This window comes from Mycena indigotica, assembly GCF_014461135.1.
Source record: "Mycena indigotica strain 171206Taipei chromosome Unknown Mind.scaff0007, whole genome shotgun sequence".
NCBI lineage: Eukaryota > Fungi > Basidiomycota > Agaricomycetes > Agaricales > Mycenaceae > Mycena > Mycena indigotica.
The window spans coordinates 1,137,278-1,151,826 of NW_023503006.1; the positions used below are offsets into that span (position 1 = coordinate 1,137,278).

General features: G+C 50.3%; 6 protein-coding genes across 6 annotated transcripts; 4 read left to right on the forward strand and 2 right to left on the reverse strand.

Moving 5' to 3' along the window:
- Nucleotides 1–4,633: 4,633 nt before the first annotated feature.
- On the reverse strand, nucleotides 4,634–5,423 carry MIND_00810900 (Retinol dehydrogenase 12; the record flags this gene model as incomplete). The annotated part of the gene is made up of 4 exons (XM_037364784.1): nucleotides 4,634–5,034; nucleotides 5,088–5,128; nucleotides 5,180–5,305; nucleotides 5,374–5,423. 4 exons carry the CDS (start codon nucleotides 5,421–5,423, stop codon nucleotides 4,634–4,636), a joined length of 618 nt encoding a protein of 205 aa, XP_037218026.1.
- Nucleotides 5,424–5,708: 285 nt separating this feature from the next.
- MIND_00811000 (uncharacterized protein) lies at nucleotides 5,709–7,068 on the forward strand (the record flags this gene model as incomplete). Its single annotated transcript, XM_037364785.1, has 8 exons — nucleotides 5,709–5,796; nucleotides 5,854–6,092; nucleotides 6,145–6,505; nucleotides 6,557–6,613; nucleotides 6,671–6,743; nucleotides 6,795–6,829; nucleotides 6,882–6,952; nucleotides 7,006–7,068. The coding sequence occupies 8 exons, from the start codon at nucleotides 5,709–5,711 to the stop codon at nucleotides 7,066–7,068; spliced, it is 987 nt and encodes a 328-aa protein (XP_037218027.1).
- A 237-nt stretch (nucleotides 7,069–7,305) lies between these two features.
- Nucleotides 7,306–8,919, reverse strand: MIND_00811100 (uncharacterized protein; the record flags this gene model as incomplete). The annotated part of the gene is made up of 6 exons (XM_037364786.1): nucleotides 7,306–7,735; nucleotides 7,787–8,177; nucleotides 8,224–8,518; nucleotides 8,565–8,584; nucleotides 8,629–8,682; nucleotides 8,733–8,919. 6 exons carry the CDS (start codon nucleotides 8,917–8,919, stop codon nucleotides 7,306–7,308), a joined length of 1,377 nt encoding a protein of 458 aa, XP_037218028.1.
- Nucleotides 8,920–9,122: 203 nt separating this feature from the next.
- MIND_00811200 (uncharacterized protein) lies at nucleotides 9,123–10,296 on the forward strand (the record flags this gene model as incomplete). The annotated part of the gene is made up of 4 exons (XM_037364787.1): nucleotides 9,123–9,135; nucleotides 9,191–9,267; nucleotides 9,319–9,464; nucleotides 9,522–10,296. The coding sequence occupies 4 exons, from the start codon at nucleotides 9,123–9,125 to the stop codon at nucleotides 10,294–10,296; spliced, it is 1,011 nt and encodes a 336-aa protein (XP_037218029.1).
- Nucleotides 10,297–10,626: 330 nt separating this feature from the next.
- MIND_00811300 (uncharacterized protein) lies at nucleotides 10,627–11,265 on the forward strand (the record flags this gene model as incomplete). Its single annotated transcript, XM_037364788.1, has 4 exons — nucleotides 10,627–10,818; nucleotides 10,865–10,980; nucleotides 11,033–11,196; nucleotides 11,234–11,265. The coding sequence occupies 4 exons, from the start codon at nucleotides 10,627–10,629 to the stop codon at nucleotides 11,263–11,265; spliced, it is 504 nt and encodes a 167-aa protein (XP_037218030.1).
- Nucleotides 11,266–11,969: 704 nt separating this feature from the next.
- MIND_00811400 (SET domain-containing protein) lies at nucleotides 11,970–13,671 on the forward strand (the record flags this gene model as incomplete). The annotated part of the gene is made up of 7 exons (XM_037364789.1): nucleotides 11,970–12,111; nucleotides 12,158–12,281; nucleotides 12,334–12,481; nucleotides 12,533–12,699; nucleotides 12,746–12,782; nucleotides 12,833–13,486; nucleotides 13,543–13,671. The coding sequence occupies 7 exons, from the start codon at nucleotides 11,970–11,972 to the stop codon at nucleotides 13,669–13,671; spliced, it is 1,401 nt and encodes a 466-aa protein (XP_037218031.1).
- Nucleotides 13,672–14,549: the final 878 nt, after the last annotated feature.

A 14,549-nucleotide genomic window follows, 5' to 3' on the forward strand; every position in this document is an offset into this window, starting at 1 on the left:
TCGGTTAGAGGCGAAGATGGTGTCGGAGATTGTTGTTCTTCTTCGACAGTCGCTGAGTTTGTGTTGGTTTTGCGCTTTGTTGTAGATTTCGATTGAACGCGCTTTTGTGTTGATGCTTGAGTCGGTCTTTTCGACGAAGATGCTTGAGATTTTGTCGATTTTGTCGGGATTGTCCGATTTGATCGCCTTGCGAGTTACGGGTAGTCCTCGGTTTTCGCGTTCGCAGATAGTTTTTGGTACGAATAACGGTGTCGGTCTCAGTTCTCCAACTCCCGTAGTAGATTCGGAAAATCGTTCGGTTGGGAATCAGTTAGATCTCGCTGTTTCCCTTTTGGTGGTATTTTGACGTTCGATCCAAGCGTGTGGGCGCTTGCTTTTCTTCTCGCTTGTCACAAATTGCACGAAACCAAGTTTCAGCAATACTCGATCACCCCTCGCGGTGGGCTCCAGATGATGAGTGCGGAGTGGGGACAAAGCAAATGAGCCTCTAACTAACCAAACTAACAAAAACAACCAAAACTCCACTTGAGATAGAGAGAAAGTTGTATAATGTCGAGTAGGGAAAGTCACAAAACCCAAAAATATCGTCGACTCCTTGTGCGAGAACAGACCCCTGTGAACAGAGCCTTGGCACAAATGTGTAAGGTTGTAGGGTTGATACGAGTTTCTTGCGAAAAACGTTGATTTGTTGTGCCCCAAAGCGTACTATCGACGAAACTCAGCAATAGAGAAGCGCCAATACGATGCCCGGAGAGTTTATACTCGTTGGATCAGGACTAACTGCCTTAAACCCTCTGAGTTGTCTCGAGTCAGGAACTAACTGCCTTAAACTCTCGACCAGCAACCGAAACCCAATAAACAGCAACCGGAACTCTCTTTTAAACGGCAACCGAAACCCTCAACCAATAATCCTTCGACGCGATGATACTATTTCGAAAGAGCTAGCAAGATAAATTGACGAGCTAGATCCCCAGATGCACCTAGTAGAGAGGGGCAATCCGTGAACCTGCCAAATACAAAACAGAGGTATAAATACTAAACAGAAATTGATAGAATCAGGGAAAATCTCGAGTAAGAAAAGTCGTCCATGTGCATAATTGTATAGGTATCGTTTCGCCATACGACCCGGAGTCGAAAATCCAGGTCCAGATGACTGGTATCGCGTGTGTTGGAGTCAATGACCTGTGTAAATCTTCCGTGTTCGCGACCATCTAGTTTTGCTTGTGAAGAATCCCTCGATCTTGAGTAGGATAAGTGGATAGCTCTGCTTCCCAGCTTTCGATTGACACCCATAACTCGTATCTTGTGCGTATGGCCTCAGCGGTAGTTGTCCCAACTCTCCTGGCGCATTTCCAATGTTCAGATGATCAGTTCCTCGACAGTGTTTTAGAGTCGCCGTTGATCACAGGTCCAGGCCCCAATCAATTGAGTAGGTTTTTCACCGTTTAACCGTCCCTTGGCACTCCCGATCCTCCAGCATGATCCGAAACCACGTTCCAATGATGTCAGTCGTCGATACCAACAGAGATAGGGGTGGCCCTAGTCTAGGAGTTGTCGATTTCGAGTCTCCACTGAGCGCCAAACCGAATATGCCTTTTAGAATACACTCCCTTTGGGTATTTTGCATAGAATTGGATGGATTCTAGCGAGAAGCGGGCTCTGCGAACTTTTCCTAGTCAAGACTTTGGAATCACTATGAGCGATTTGATAGGATTTGACTGGATTTTGATATGTTCTTGTGCAGGTAACTCCCTAGTTGACCATTCGGGACTCATGTCAACTCTGAGACGTGCGCTGAGCAACAAAATCGACAAAAATAGTCGTTTCCTGGTCTGTCCCAGACTGCGGCTTATCACCGGCACATTTCAAAACTAACGGGTGTTTCGAAACCGTTTCGAAACGGGTTTCGAAACACTTCCAGCTCACAGCACCCTAGACCGGGAGGAAAGCTGCAAGGATTATTGCACGACAACAGCGCCTGATACCGTCGATGACGGCGGCCTATCAGAACATGACCCGGTCCCGGAAGACAAGCAAGAGGAGGGGAGCGGGTTGGGTGAACCTGGCGAAGACAGCGCGGCCGAGACTGTCGCATACTATGCTGTCAAGATGGCGGAGGAGGAGTCTTTGATCATTTGCGCCCGGTGTGGAGAGGACGGGAGGATGGCCATCAGGGAGGAGACGCAGTGGATGGAGGTCATGTGTGTCGAGTGCTTGGACATGCAGAATGTGAACGGGGAGAGGTGTACTTGGGATGTTCTCGACTGGGACGATGATAGCGATCGGTAATTCACAGTAAAAGTACTTTTATGAATCAAGTGTTTCTCCTTCGTTTTCTTTACTTACATAATAGACGCGAGACTCGAATATGTACATATTTGGCGCATTTGTATCTTTGAAACGCTTCTTCGTTAAGATTTACGCCTGACTTGGGTGGCTTTAGGTCTTTCGCTTTAGGTCTTTCCCAACATTGTTACCGGTAACTTGAATGTTGTTTGGTGTAACTAAAAAAAAGTAAGTATGCTAAGTGACTGATCCTCTCAGTGACGTTGTGCATATTCTTTAAGTTGGTCCAGAATCTAAACCTGAATCTATAACTTGATGTATAGTAGCACTAGTCGTCGAAGAGTGTCACTAAATACTTGAGATTGCTCCCAACCATTGGGAATCTGAGGTTCTCCACCACCCCCTGCTACGCACGAGAAGCGCTGACCCGCACATCCGCCTGTGTTGGAGTTGCTCACCAGAGGTTTGGTCAGGGTAATGCCCCTCGGCCAGGACCCCGCTGTTGTCCACTGTGTGGCCATTGCATCTTGCATGAAATCTCAGGGTCTCCAAGCGTTTGCTCCGCGGAGCGCGGTGCGGAGGCGAGAAAAGTCCGGAAGGCCCCAGGACCATAGGATTGTGTGGGTCCGGATCATGTCAACTGTGAGGTTGGCGATGATGTTGTCCATTGGGAGACGCTCTAGGAGCTGGGGCAAGTGGTGCTCAAAGTAAGCGGTCCAGCTGAGCAAGTGACCGTTCCCGAACGTGAGTCGCAGCGATGTGAGGGCTGGGAGCGCGGAAAAGTCAAAAGAGGCAATGTAGCTGGCTATTCGGGGTGGTCAGTCGTGCTCTCAATTCCAGTGCAAGCAGCGTGAATTCACCATCGTACTAGTACCCAAACTCGACGTGCAGAGCGGCAAGGTTGATGCCAATAGTGCTGATGAATGCTCCCATTAGGGCCAGGCGCGCCGAAGATATGGGCCCCCAGACGTGGACAGTGACGAGCTCCGATACCTGCAGAGCGGTCCAACTGAGGAAACATTCATCGCCCGACTTCGCCTCATCGGAAGGCACTCTGCTGGTCAAGCAATGCCAGCCTGTGAGCAATCAGTGTCAATGAGATTCCGTCCAAAGTAGTCTGTTGGTAGGTAGGAGCCAGCGTATGATGAGGAGGCGGAGGGATGGTCGGTTTGCTGTCTTGACGAAACGTCGGGGAATAGTTCCCGCGACTGATGATGTTGGCTGCGACAGAGAAGGGGTTGCACGGGCACGTGTCGCAAAACACAGGGTAAACAAAACATTTGCCGCACAGCACATTGGTAAAGTAGTTAATTAAGCCTGCATAGAAATGCGTCTTGCTGTGGAGGCCACAATTCTCCTTCCACAAGAGAGCCACACGTCTCGCTTGCACCGAAATTTTTTACGTGCCGATGGCCCTGGCCGATGATGCCCGAGGATTCCCAGGCATAGCCACCTTTCGTCTCTCATTGCTTCTTCCAACACATATTCCTGGTTTCATAACACGCAAAACACGGTCATCTGGGTGGTTCACATCAGGAAAAAAGTTTTCCCACAGTAGCCAGGTGGGAAGATATATAGTCAATATAACATCTGCATTTGATTTGTAGCAAGATATAGTTAACTGTAGCTAACAGTAGTGCAATATACCAATATGTAGCATCTGTAGCTAACAGAGAAGCAAACTGTCATTTTAACTTCAGCTGAAAAACATTTCAATTTCATAAGCAGTAAGTAGTGAACATGTTACTGGTATTGATAGTACCAGGGAAGTATGTAAATGTAAAACTCCTCACTCCTGTAGTATATATAGCAGATAGGATGTCTTTGTAGCATGCCTCCAAGCTTTGTAGTCAAATATTGCACAATGTACCCATGTAAGGACAAATATATTAGAAAGTGCTATTGTCTCAACAATGAAACTTTTTGCCTTGATTTACTTCATTTATGATAGGCACCACTTTATAACCATAGATTTAATATTTCCTAAGTGAGTATTACAAGTTTACTCTTCTCATTACTCTTCTCAAGAGATAAAAAACAATAGAAATATACACTCTCATCTGTTCTAGACATGTTTATTTTATGAATAAGGAGTGAGCATCTATTATAGACAACTTGCACCGAAATTTTTTACGTGCCGATGGCCCCGGCCAATGATGCCCGAGGATTCCCAGGCATAGCCACCTTTCGTCTCTCATTGCTTCTTCCAACACATATTCCTGGTTTCATAACACGCAAAACACGGTCATCTGGGTGGTTCAAGGCCGATGCATATTCCATATTCTACACAATTAACTTCTTCTATAGTAGGAACCATGATGTGAAGGAGAAAAAGAAGAAGAGAATTCTATATTTTTCGTGCCAGATACTCCTCGGCGACCTGCTTCACCTTTGGGTCCACCTTGTCGAGGATCTCCACCACCTCCTCCCATAGGAGCTCCTCCGACTTCTTCCCGAGGTCGCTCAGAACAAAGTCGCTCGGCTCGGTGGGTTTGCTGCCCATGATGAACTGTCCATGCAGCTTCTCTGGGTGGGCAGGCTCAGCTACGGCGCCGAATATGAGCTGTCGGGATCCTTGCTCTGCGGTGAACCCAAGGAGTGTGTGCATAAGCCACACGAGCGGGCGCAGGATGACGGGAAGGTCGCGCGCCAGCTCAGTCTTGCACATCCCGGGGGTGACGGTGTTGACGACAACGCGATGCGGCGAGACGCGGGCAGCAAGAGCACGAGTGAAGAAAACATTCAAGACTATGAGGCACAGTTAGTCGGACTCTGTAGACAAAGCCTGAGGTGCGCCATACGCTTGGTGATTGGATACCTCGCTCTAATCGCACTGCTTCCGCTTGAAGCTGGGTCAACTACTCTTATTGTCGCCAGCAAACGTAATACCTACTTTTCTTGGTGATAGGCCGCCCCGCCCAGGGTCCGTATGATCGGGTCCGAACCAGTCCACACCTTCTTGTCGAAGCTAGCCCAATAGTGGGCCTCGCTGGAGACGCCAACAACGCGCGAGACGGTGCTGTTTCTCGCGCGGTTTCGTCCAAGAAGACGAAGAACAACGAGGAGTGTGGTCCACACTCCTCGTACTGTGTGGAGAGGTCTGGCTGTGGAATGAGGATGAACGAAATCGAATCCATGGGGGCAAGCCGAGCTCAACGGTGGAACGTGTGGGAAGATCGAGAGAGGGCAACAAACAGGGTCAATGCGACTGCTGTTGTGTTGCGGGTCTTGGAAACGCTCCGCCAACCATCCGCATTACGAAGCGATATGACGCCGAGACTGTCATCGACGGCTTTTAGAAAATAACCGATCAGCAACGCAATACATATGAGAAAGCTGGCTGAGTCAAATCCGGAAATGGGGGGCATTAAAACAACTGGCAGAGGCTAACGCTATTGCTAACGTTCCAACAAAACATCGACATGTCTCTTGAACTTCCAGCATTTGGCTTCCACACCACTGCAGAGGAGGCTGCAGACGCGCTTTCAAGCCAGATTTCTGGCAAAAACGGTACATTTCTACTCGGGTTCCGCTAGAAAGATGCTCACTGTCGCTGTTATTTGCTAGTCCTCATCACAGGCACATCGCTGGAGGGCATTGGCTTCGAAGCAGCTCGGTCCATTGCGAAGTACGCCGCATTGGTCGTCATCACCGGCTACAACAAGGACCGGCTCCAGCTCTCCGTCGACGCTATTCGCAAGGATCAGCCCAGTGCCAACATTCGTGCCCTTGCGCTGGACCTCTCATCGCTGGCTGCTGTGAGAGAAGCTGCAAAGGAAATCAATGCTTATATCGAACCACTTCACGTATGTATCATTGACATTTTAGTAGACTACAATTAAATTAACTCCCTTGAAGGTCGTTATCCACAACGCTGCTGATTCCAGTGGTGTTTACCGTATCACGGCAGACGGCTTCGACGGCCAAATGGCGGTCGCCCATTTCGGGCCCTTCCTCCTGACCAAACTCATTCTCGCAAAGGTAGTGGCCAGCAAGACGGCCGGTTATACGCCGCGTATCGTTTTCGTCGCCTCCGTCGCGCATGCGATGGGCCCCGGAATTGAGCTCACTGAGGCTGCATTGTGCAAGCCGGCTGCGGGAGCGGAAGGGAGCTACTTCCTTCGCTATCACGAGGTCAAATCGGCGAACGTGCTATTCGCGCTGGGTCTCGCGAGTCGGGGCGCGGGCAAGATCAAGGCATACAGCTTGCATCCAGGGAGTGAGTGTTTCTCCGACGTTGTTGTATCAGTTGTTTAACCAGAGTCTCCAGCGATCTACACGAACGTCTTCACCAAGGAGTCGACGATCCCGATTCTGAAGGCTGTCGGTCAGTGCTGGGTTGTGCTGATTGACATGGATGAATTCCATCTTGACTATACCACAGGAAGCTTGAATGAGGATGGCAAACCCAATTCCGAGACGATCGAGTGGAAGACGATTCCCGAAGGTGCTTCAACGTAATGCAGTTTCTTCAAATTCGGCTTAGGGCTACTAACACTCTCCGATAGCACGGTCGCCGCTGCTTTCGATCCCCGTCTGGAGGGTTTGTTGACTCCATGTTCGTTATAAAAAGGGGCTCACCGGAAGTTTCTTAGATAAATCCGGCGCATACCTCGTTGATGCTACCGAAGCCAACGCGCAACGGACTTCCATCTGTGCTGATCTAGTGAGTCTCCAGCCCCTCCATTTTTGTGTACAATACTCAGCCGTTGTCCGTAGGAAAACGCAGAGAAGCTTTGGAAACTCACGGAACAGATCCTCGGCGAGGAGTTTATTCTATAATTCCCACTTGAAAGTATCGTTGTCCCTAGTACACAGCAAGGCGGCCTGGGCGTGTAAATGTCAGTTTACATTATTCGCTAAAATGGGTCGAGCTCTTGCTAGTAGCATTACGCTGGGATAAACAATACAGAACACGAGAAAATTCAATGAATTTTCAGTCCAGTTGCCTATACATCAGTCTTAGAACGACAGCGAGCCCAATATTAAGATACGAGTGTTAAGTATGTCCCTCAAACCCTACTTTAGGTTCTCTTTTATCCACTGGCCATACGGAACCATCTTCAATGGAGCCGTCCCCTCGTTCCAGCTCGCTATCCGCTTTCCCGATATCACCGACACCGTCGAGCTCATCGTGCCAACAATGCCCAGCACCATCCGATGTGTCTGCATCGCCGAGTCAATCAGAATCGGATACCACATCCCATACTTCTCAACCGTCTGCAGCTCTACATGGCTCGCCCTCGCCCAACCCTCGGAAGAGTAAGCAGCCTGCGCCTGTGCCCACCATGTCTCGTCCTGCTCGTCTGACATAAGCAGGACGTGTTGGACGACGACGCCGTTGGATGCGAGCAGCTCTGCCTGCATTTCCTTCACACGCATATGGTAGAAGGAGATTGGCGCGTAGCATTCTTCGGAGGGGAACTTGTCGCACGTATTTGGGTCTGCACTGTCCTAAAGTTATCACCAAAGTCTAACAATAAAGTAGGATAGGACATACAAATCGCCACGACGGACATGAACAGCGATGAATGGTGGGATGGGGGCGTTTGTGGCCTCGAGACCGAATGCGTGTCGCAGATAGTCATCCGACAAAGAGAGTATTTGTGGTGTCCAATGGAGGTGTTGACCCACAAGCCGCCACGCAGCGCTCCACTCATATTGGAGGTCGTGTTCTTCGATCTCGCACACCCAGTAAAGATTGTCAAAGCAGAAAAGATGTTCGTTCGGAGGGAGTGTGTGGTTGAGTAGCGGAGAGTGTGTGGGTGGAATTAGATGCTGGTTGCGTTTTGTCGGGAACGTGAGCGCCATGAGGGCCGAGAAGGATAGATGTGGATTGTGTGGGTCAGAAGAAATCTTCGTCCAGTTTGGTGCGGTTGTGTATGAAACGTCTAGTGCAATAATAAGACAAGCCCCAGATTCATTTGGTCGACATACCAAGCTTGAGACGGTGAGGACTTGCTCGTCGGTGGTGCTTGTTGGTGACCAGCGCCTCCCAGCACCCCAGAGGGTCTACAATGTCGCTTTCCCGGTCCTTCACCTGCCACCACTCCAACACCGCCTGATTCGTCAACCGGCTGTACCGCGGGAGATCGAAAACTTCTCCGAAGTCGAGGTCGGGTCCAGAGAAACCGTCGATTTGGCTGGTTTCCGGGCCAAGAATGTGTGTTGGCACGAAATGGGGGATAATGGGGACCCGTTGAGTGAGAAGAGCAAGGTACAGTAAGTGGATCTTGATTGGATGAGTAGGAGAAGGACGGGTAGAAAAGCGGTCTTACGAATATGATAACGTCGTTGGCTTGTAATAGTGAGGAAGTGGTATGTGAATAACATGGCACTCACTGAAGCCAGCATGCACCCACGTCGTGATATACTGCACATCTGGGCGCAGGTTGTCTGGGTTTGAAGTCAGTTATTCTACTCGAGAGTGAGGAAGAGAAACACACCGGCAAAAGCCCTCGTCGGAAACCCCTTCAATAACACCGGTGGCCCAGGTGCCTTCCTTGTCTCACCCCGCAAGAAGCTTTCAGGGGAGCGCAAGTAGAAGACAGAGGCCAGGACCAGGACGGCCACGAATACGCGCACAGGCGAGGACAGAGGAAAACGAAGGACAGCCCGAGCCGATGGGCGCATTGAGAGATGTGCTCCTGTCTCGCTCCGGTCTTGCACTTTCTACGAAAGGGGCTGCAGTCATATCCACGTTAGATTGTGCAACGACAGTTCCACCGCATGTGCACTCATGGGTTCTGGGCCGCGAAGAGGAAACTTCATGACAGTCTTGTGGAAAGAATTTGGTGGCGGTGCTACCTGTCGATTCTCTTTCCTCTCCTTCAAAGATGGCCGTAATGTGTAGGCTCCAATGTCAACCAATGTCCTTGCTCTTAATCTAGAACGGTTTTGCCAGCTCCTCCAGTCAAAGACGGACAATACTACTTCGAACACGGCGACTGCACGTTTCTTGTCGAGCAAGTTCTGTTCAAAGTTAGTTGGATAGAGACGATTGCGCCAGAATACTACTCAAGCTCCGTCCAGCTTCCTCGCTTTGCGTTGTGTCAGGACGCCAACTCAATGTTTGCAGATATGTTCGCCGTCGCAAAGGACGACGACGACTTGGCACCCATTCCGCTGGACGATTCCGCAGAAGATTTTCGTGCCCTCTGCTGGGCGATGTTTGCTCGGTGTGTAGTCTTTTCTTCACAAGTGATTGAGTTTAGAGTCCTGATAAGCTACTCCAGACCTACCGAAATGTACAAAATGCTCGCCAAACCGGGCGACATTGATGTACAGATGTATCTTCGTGTGCTCGACATCGCGCATAAATACCAGCTCTTGGAGTACGAAGCGTGGGCGTGGATGATGGCGCGTCATGCCTCCGATGCGGTGCCCGCCCGCCTCAAGATCGCCGCTGAAGACGAACTTGAACACACGCTTATGCTGGCCGTTCGCTGCCAAGATTCCGCACCCGAGCTGTTGGAGCTTGTCGAGTCTACCTGGCTTGCGCGCATCATAGATGGCTCCCTCCCCCACAGTCGAGCCCTGACCGCAGGCGAACTGTATGGGAGGAGAAAGTTCCAAGGGGAGATATACTGGAATCTCCGCACTAGATTGACTAGAGGGCCGCAAATTGCGTCTCCAAAGCTCGGATTCTCCGCCTTCAACCTGACCGACACGCAGCTCAATAGGCTATTGTTAGGACATGCCCTGCTGTCTCACTGTATGCGAACTGCGGCCGACAGACCCTATCTCGTGCCACGACTATCAGATTGCCACGACCACAAACCCTGCCAAACGTTTTGGGACAAAAGCATTCCCTATCCCACCCACATCGGCGACCGGAATTGGATTTACGGCGGCCAAAATGCCTTGGAAAAGACTCTTCCGGACAGCCCATTTTACCGCTACGAACTTGAATGCGTTGGATCTCATTTGCGATCCATGGCCTCGGAATCAAATGAAATACCTGATGACCTTGCTAGCTACTTCTTAGGACCAGACCCAAGCAGTCCATAGCTTGATCTGTATAAACACCCATGTTCAATGCTCCGCCTCCATGTATTCTCGTTCCTCCCAACCGGCGTTAGGTCAATCCACATTGAATTAGCCTTTGTCCAGCAACAAATGGAGAGTAATACTGACAGGTGAACGTTATAGTCATTTTCTTTGTGTTTATGCGATAGTCCCCGCTGATGCTAACAACAAAGAACAAAGCTCTTAGTAAGGGATATAAGACGCGACGAAGACGACCAGAGGTTACAACATTCTTTTTCCACGTCTCATTCGAAAAGTTCGAGGTTGATCCTCGCCTCTGCCACATCCAACTACAACAACGCCACTTTCTTCATGAAACCAATGGCCACTCCCGGAGAATCCTCATCATCGTTTCCCCCATGCGAAAGCCTGAGGCAGGCCTCAAGCCCACAGCCAAGTAACGCCTCCAGCCAAACACTCGAAAGCTCGCAGTTGGAACAAGACGAAATATATTATATTCCAACGGGTGATGTCACGATCTGCCTCGAGGGAGTGGTTTTCAAGGTACCGCTTTGACACGCCGCTCGTTCGTCATATGTAACACCGGCAGGTACACCGGGCAATCTTCTCTCGCGACCGCGACAGCCACTCGTCCGACACCAACCGCCAGATTTTCAACGGATCCGCGGAGGATTTTCGCGTCTTTTGTTGGGCTATGTACGCGTTGTAAGTGACCTCTCCAGCAAGTATTAACAGTAACACACCTTGGTTTCGGCAGGCCATACGAAATCCACCTGCTATCTCGGCCAGAACACGGCTATCCCAACATTCCTCGCCTCCTCAGGCTTGCCGAAGTCGCCAAACGACACCATCTTCTGCAGCTCCGGGCCTGGGCGCTCGATATTGTTTTCGCTCTTTGCCTTTTTCAAGCCGACGACAAAGGTAACACAACGAGCTATGTCGACTCAGAGTTGTGTAGCGACACCCTGCTGTGCATCTTGTTTGGAGTAGCAAGGAATGAAGGGCGAGACGATGTAGTGGCACGGCTGCTTGAGAAGATGGACATAGAGCGTGTGGATGAGTCGGATTCGGCAGGGTCAAGCCCAAATGGAAGGAAAGGTGAACGGCTGGAAGAATGGGTAGACTTTCACGATATAATGGATGGTCCTCCTGGGATGGGGTCAGAATGAAAACTTCATATTCCTATAGTATTTGCGTACTCTCAGACGAAGAGCCACGCCCTGAGAGGGTCAGCCACCTTGAGAGAGTACCAAGAAACGACATACCACGTATAGTATATCTTTCCAAGGTTGTGGTTGGTCTCAGGCTTATGAGTGAGTTGGTATGGCTGTGGTTCTATGAGACTGCAAAGTAAGTTCAAAGACTGCCGTTAGAGCATCGAACACGCACACATGAAATGGCCCGTTCCCGGCAGGTCCGCTACAGCTCCAGCATCCAAATTGCAGCGGCATATCATAGCGCGTGCTCTAGTTGAGCTAGTTCAATGTAAGCACTGAGTAGCAACGGGTGAAGAAGGGATACCTCATTCAAACGACCACAGAACGACCAGGTGTCGCCGAAAAAAAGAGGGAATGATCGTCGGGTCACGCGTGTCACTCTTCTCCACAAACAATCAACTGCACTGTCTACGAGAAGAGTTGTGAGCCAGAAAGTGTACTCGTTTGCGGCCTGGAGTCTACGCCACCTACAGGAATATGAACTCCGACTCAATCAAAACGCTTCTTGCGTGGTGCTTCTCTCGCAAATTCTGGATTGACCCGCGCATTCGAATCGTTTCTGGCTCACATGGCGTGGCTGTTGTTTCCGAAGACATTGAAATTCCCACAGAAACTACTCGTATGCCTTGGCTCGCTCCTTTTTACTTGCTGACTGTCAACCACAGTCGTGCATATTCCGCGTCAATCGGTTCTCTCTGTGAAATCCTCTCCCATATCGGACCTTATACCTGCCAGCCCGTACGGACGCGCTGCCCAATTGTCTCTAGCCTTGGCGCTCTCTGTTGAGATGTTTGTACTTCGTGGTGCTTCTCTTGATATAGTGATTGAGGCGCCTTTCAAGTGCGAATGGAGAAACGTCTGCGTGGCATGGCTATCTGCAATCACTGCCTCGAGACCTCCCTGGGCTGTTCTGGGTCGGTGGCGCGGGCGACTTCGACATGGAACTACTGAATGGAACAGAGGCAGCGAAACTCTTGGTCAATTTAGTGGTAGTTGGCTTCATTAATCGCTCTTTTCTTTCCTGCTAATACAGTCTGCAGGAGGAAGTAGACGAATACTACGACGAAATTGCGGCCTCAGTCTTCTCTCAGCTGCCGTTATCTCCGCCGAGTCTATCGGAATTCCGTTTTGCCTACGGTTTGGTCTCCTCGCGTGCCTTTTTGGTGGACTCCTACCATGGGCTTGCAATGGTCCCAATAGCTGATGCGTATGTGCAGTTCAACATATTATTTGAATTGTTGAATCAAAGCCAGATTCAACCATATTCAGGACAACCATATTCACTTGGAGGTGCGATCCACATTTCGCCGAGTTTTCCCATCTTGAAATCGACAGCGTAGAGTGATTTCGATGTGTGTCCTGAATGTGGCTCACTCAATCGGTGCCTGCATGATGACCATAACGACTCGATCGACGAAGAGGCACAGCGCAACGAAGACGACTTTTATGAGATGGTCTCCAACAGGACGATCGGTCCCAACGAGGAAATATTCAACACATATGGTGACTCTTTGAGCAACGCGCAACTATTCGTGCAGTACGGATTCATCCTGGATGTCAACGAAAACGATTGCTTGACTTGGACGGCGACAGACCTGGCGCAATTTGTGGACTGTGGCCGAATCGAGACAATAATGCCTTCCCTTTCTATACTGCCTTGGGAATTGATAGAGGAATCCGAAATGGTATATCGGGACGCTCGATTCTCACTCAACGACGATGGTTCTATCTCGCATTCGCTGTGGCTGGTCTTCGCGTTCCAAGTTATCATTCCCACAACTCCCATAAATGGTCTTGTGCCACGACTCGAGAACCTGTTTCAGCGCCAATTAGCGTTGGAACGGTCAATCACAGAGGGAACGCCACTAAGCCATGACGACGAAGACGATGCCATTCTCAAGCTGGCAGAACTTCTAGCGTCTCTGTGCCGCGCGCGCTATGAGAGGCTGTCCGCAGGCAACAAATCAAACGAGGAATTGGGAGATCTGCTCGATGTAAGCTTTTACACTGTTCCCTCTCACTGTGATTGATATGCCTTTGTAATACTCAGACCTTCTCGGAGGGCAGTCCAACGAGAATGGCTGTGTCGCTCGTTCTAACTGAACGATCGTTGTTGGACAGTTGCATGGCGTCGTGGGAGGCGTTGACGCTCGTCTCACCCACCAGCCACAACTACTGAGGTCCCCGCCTGAGGTCGTTCCTGGTAAGCCCGAATATAACTCGTCCATTTCTGGTCCTTACTTCCCAAAAGCTAACCACGATTGCAATGTAGGGAAATGGCGCATCAAATGCAAGTTATTTGTGCATTTTCTGTGCCACATTTACATCGAAAGCGACGGGCGATCGGCTGCTTTGCTTGGACAGAGGCGCAGGGCTTGGATCTAGACGCAATCTATTGTCGGGTCCGCGACGAGCCTCGGAATAAATTCGCTGGATTATCTCAGCCCTTGTGGTCCACGGAGACAAATGCAAGACCAAGCTCATTCTGGGCAAGCCCGGCCCACAAGAGGAGACACCGCTGCGCGTGACATTGGTACCAGCCACTGAGAGCTAACCGCCCGCATGGAGACTTCGAAGGCTTCTCCGCCACACCCTCATCACCGAGGACGATCGGGAGCGGACGCGGCCGACAAGCCTGACATGAAATCTGTTTCGGACTTTGAATCAGAACGACAGCTCCATCCAGGGCCCGCCACGCTCACTCGCTGGCATTTGCGCACGTTATGCCTGCCTGCATGCTTCTCTTCTAATTTTTTCTAACTATACATCTCCCAGCGCGGGATCTGTGGCCTGTCAGCTGTCGTGAGATCCTCCGTCCTTTGCGCTGTTTTGACGGCTTTGCCGGCCTTTCAGAAGTCAAAAACACCGTCAAGGAGAATGCTTGCATTGCCGGATGCTGGCGACATAGTCATCTTGCTATACTGATTTCTCAGCATTTTCCTATGATCCCTTGCCAAGTGCCGAGCAGATATATTTGCCGTTCGTCTTTCGCTCAGTCGTCGCCACGTCGGCGCCACCATCGCTCCCGTCCACAGTCAGAAGTATCTACTCAATTCT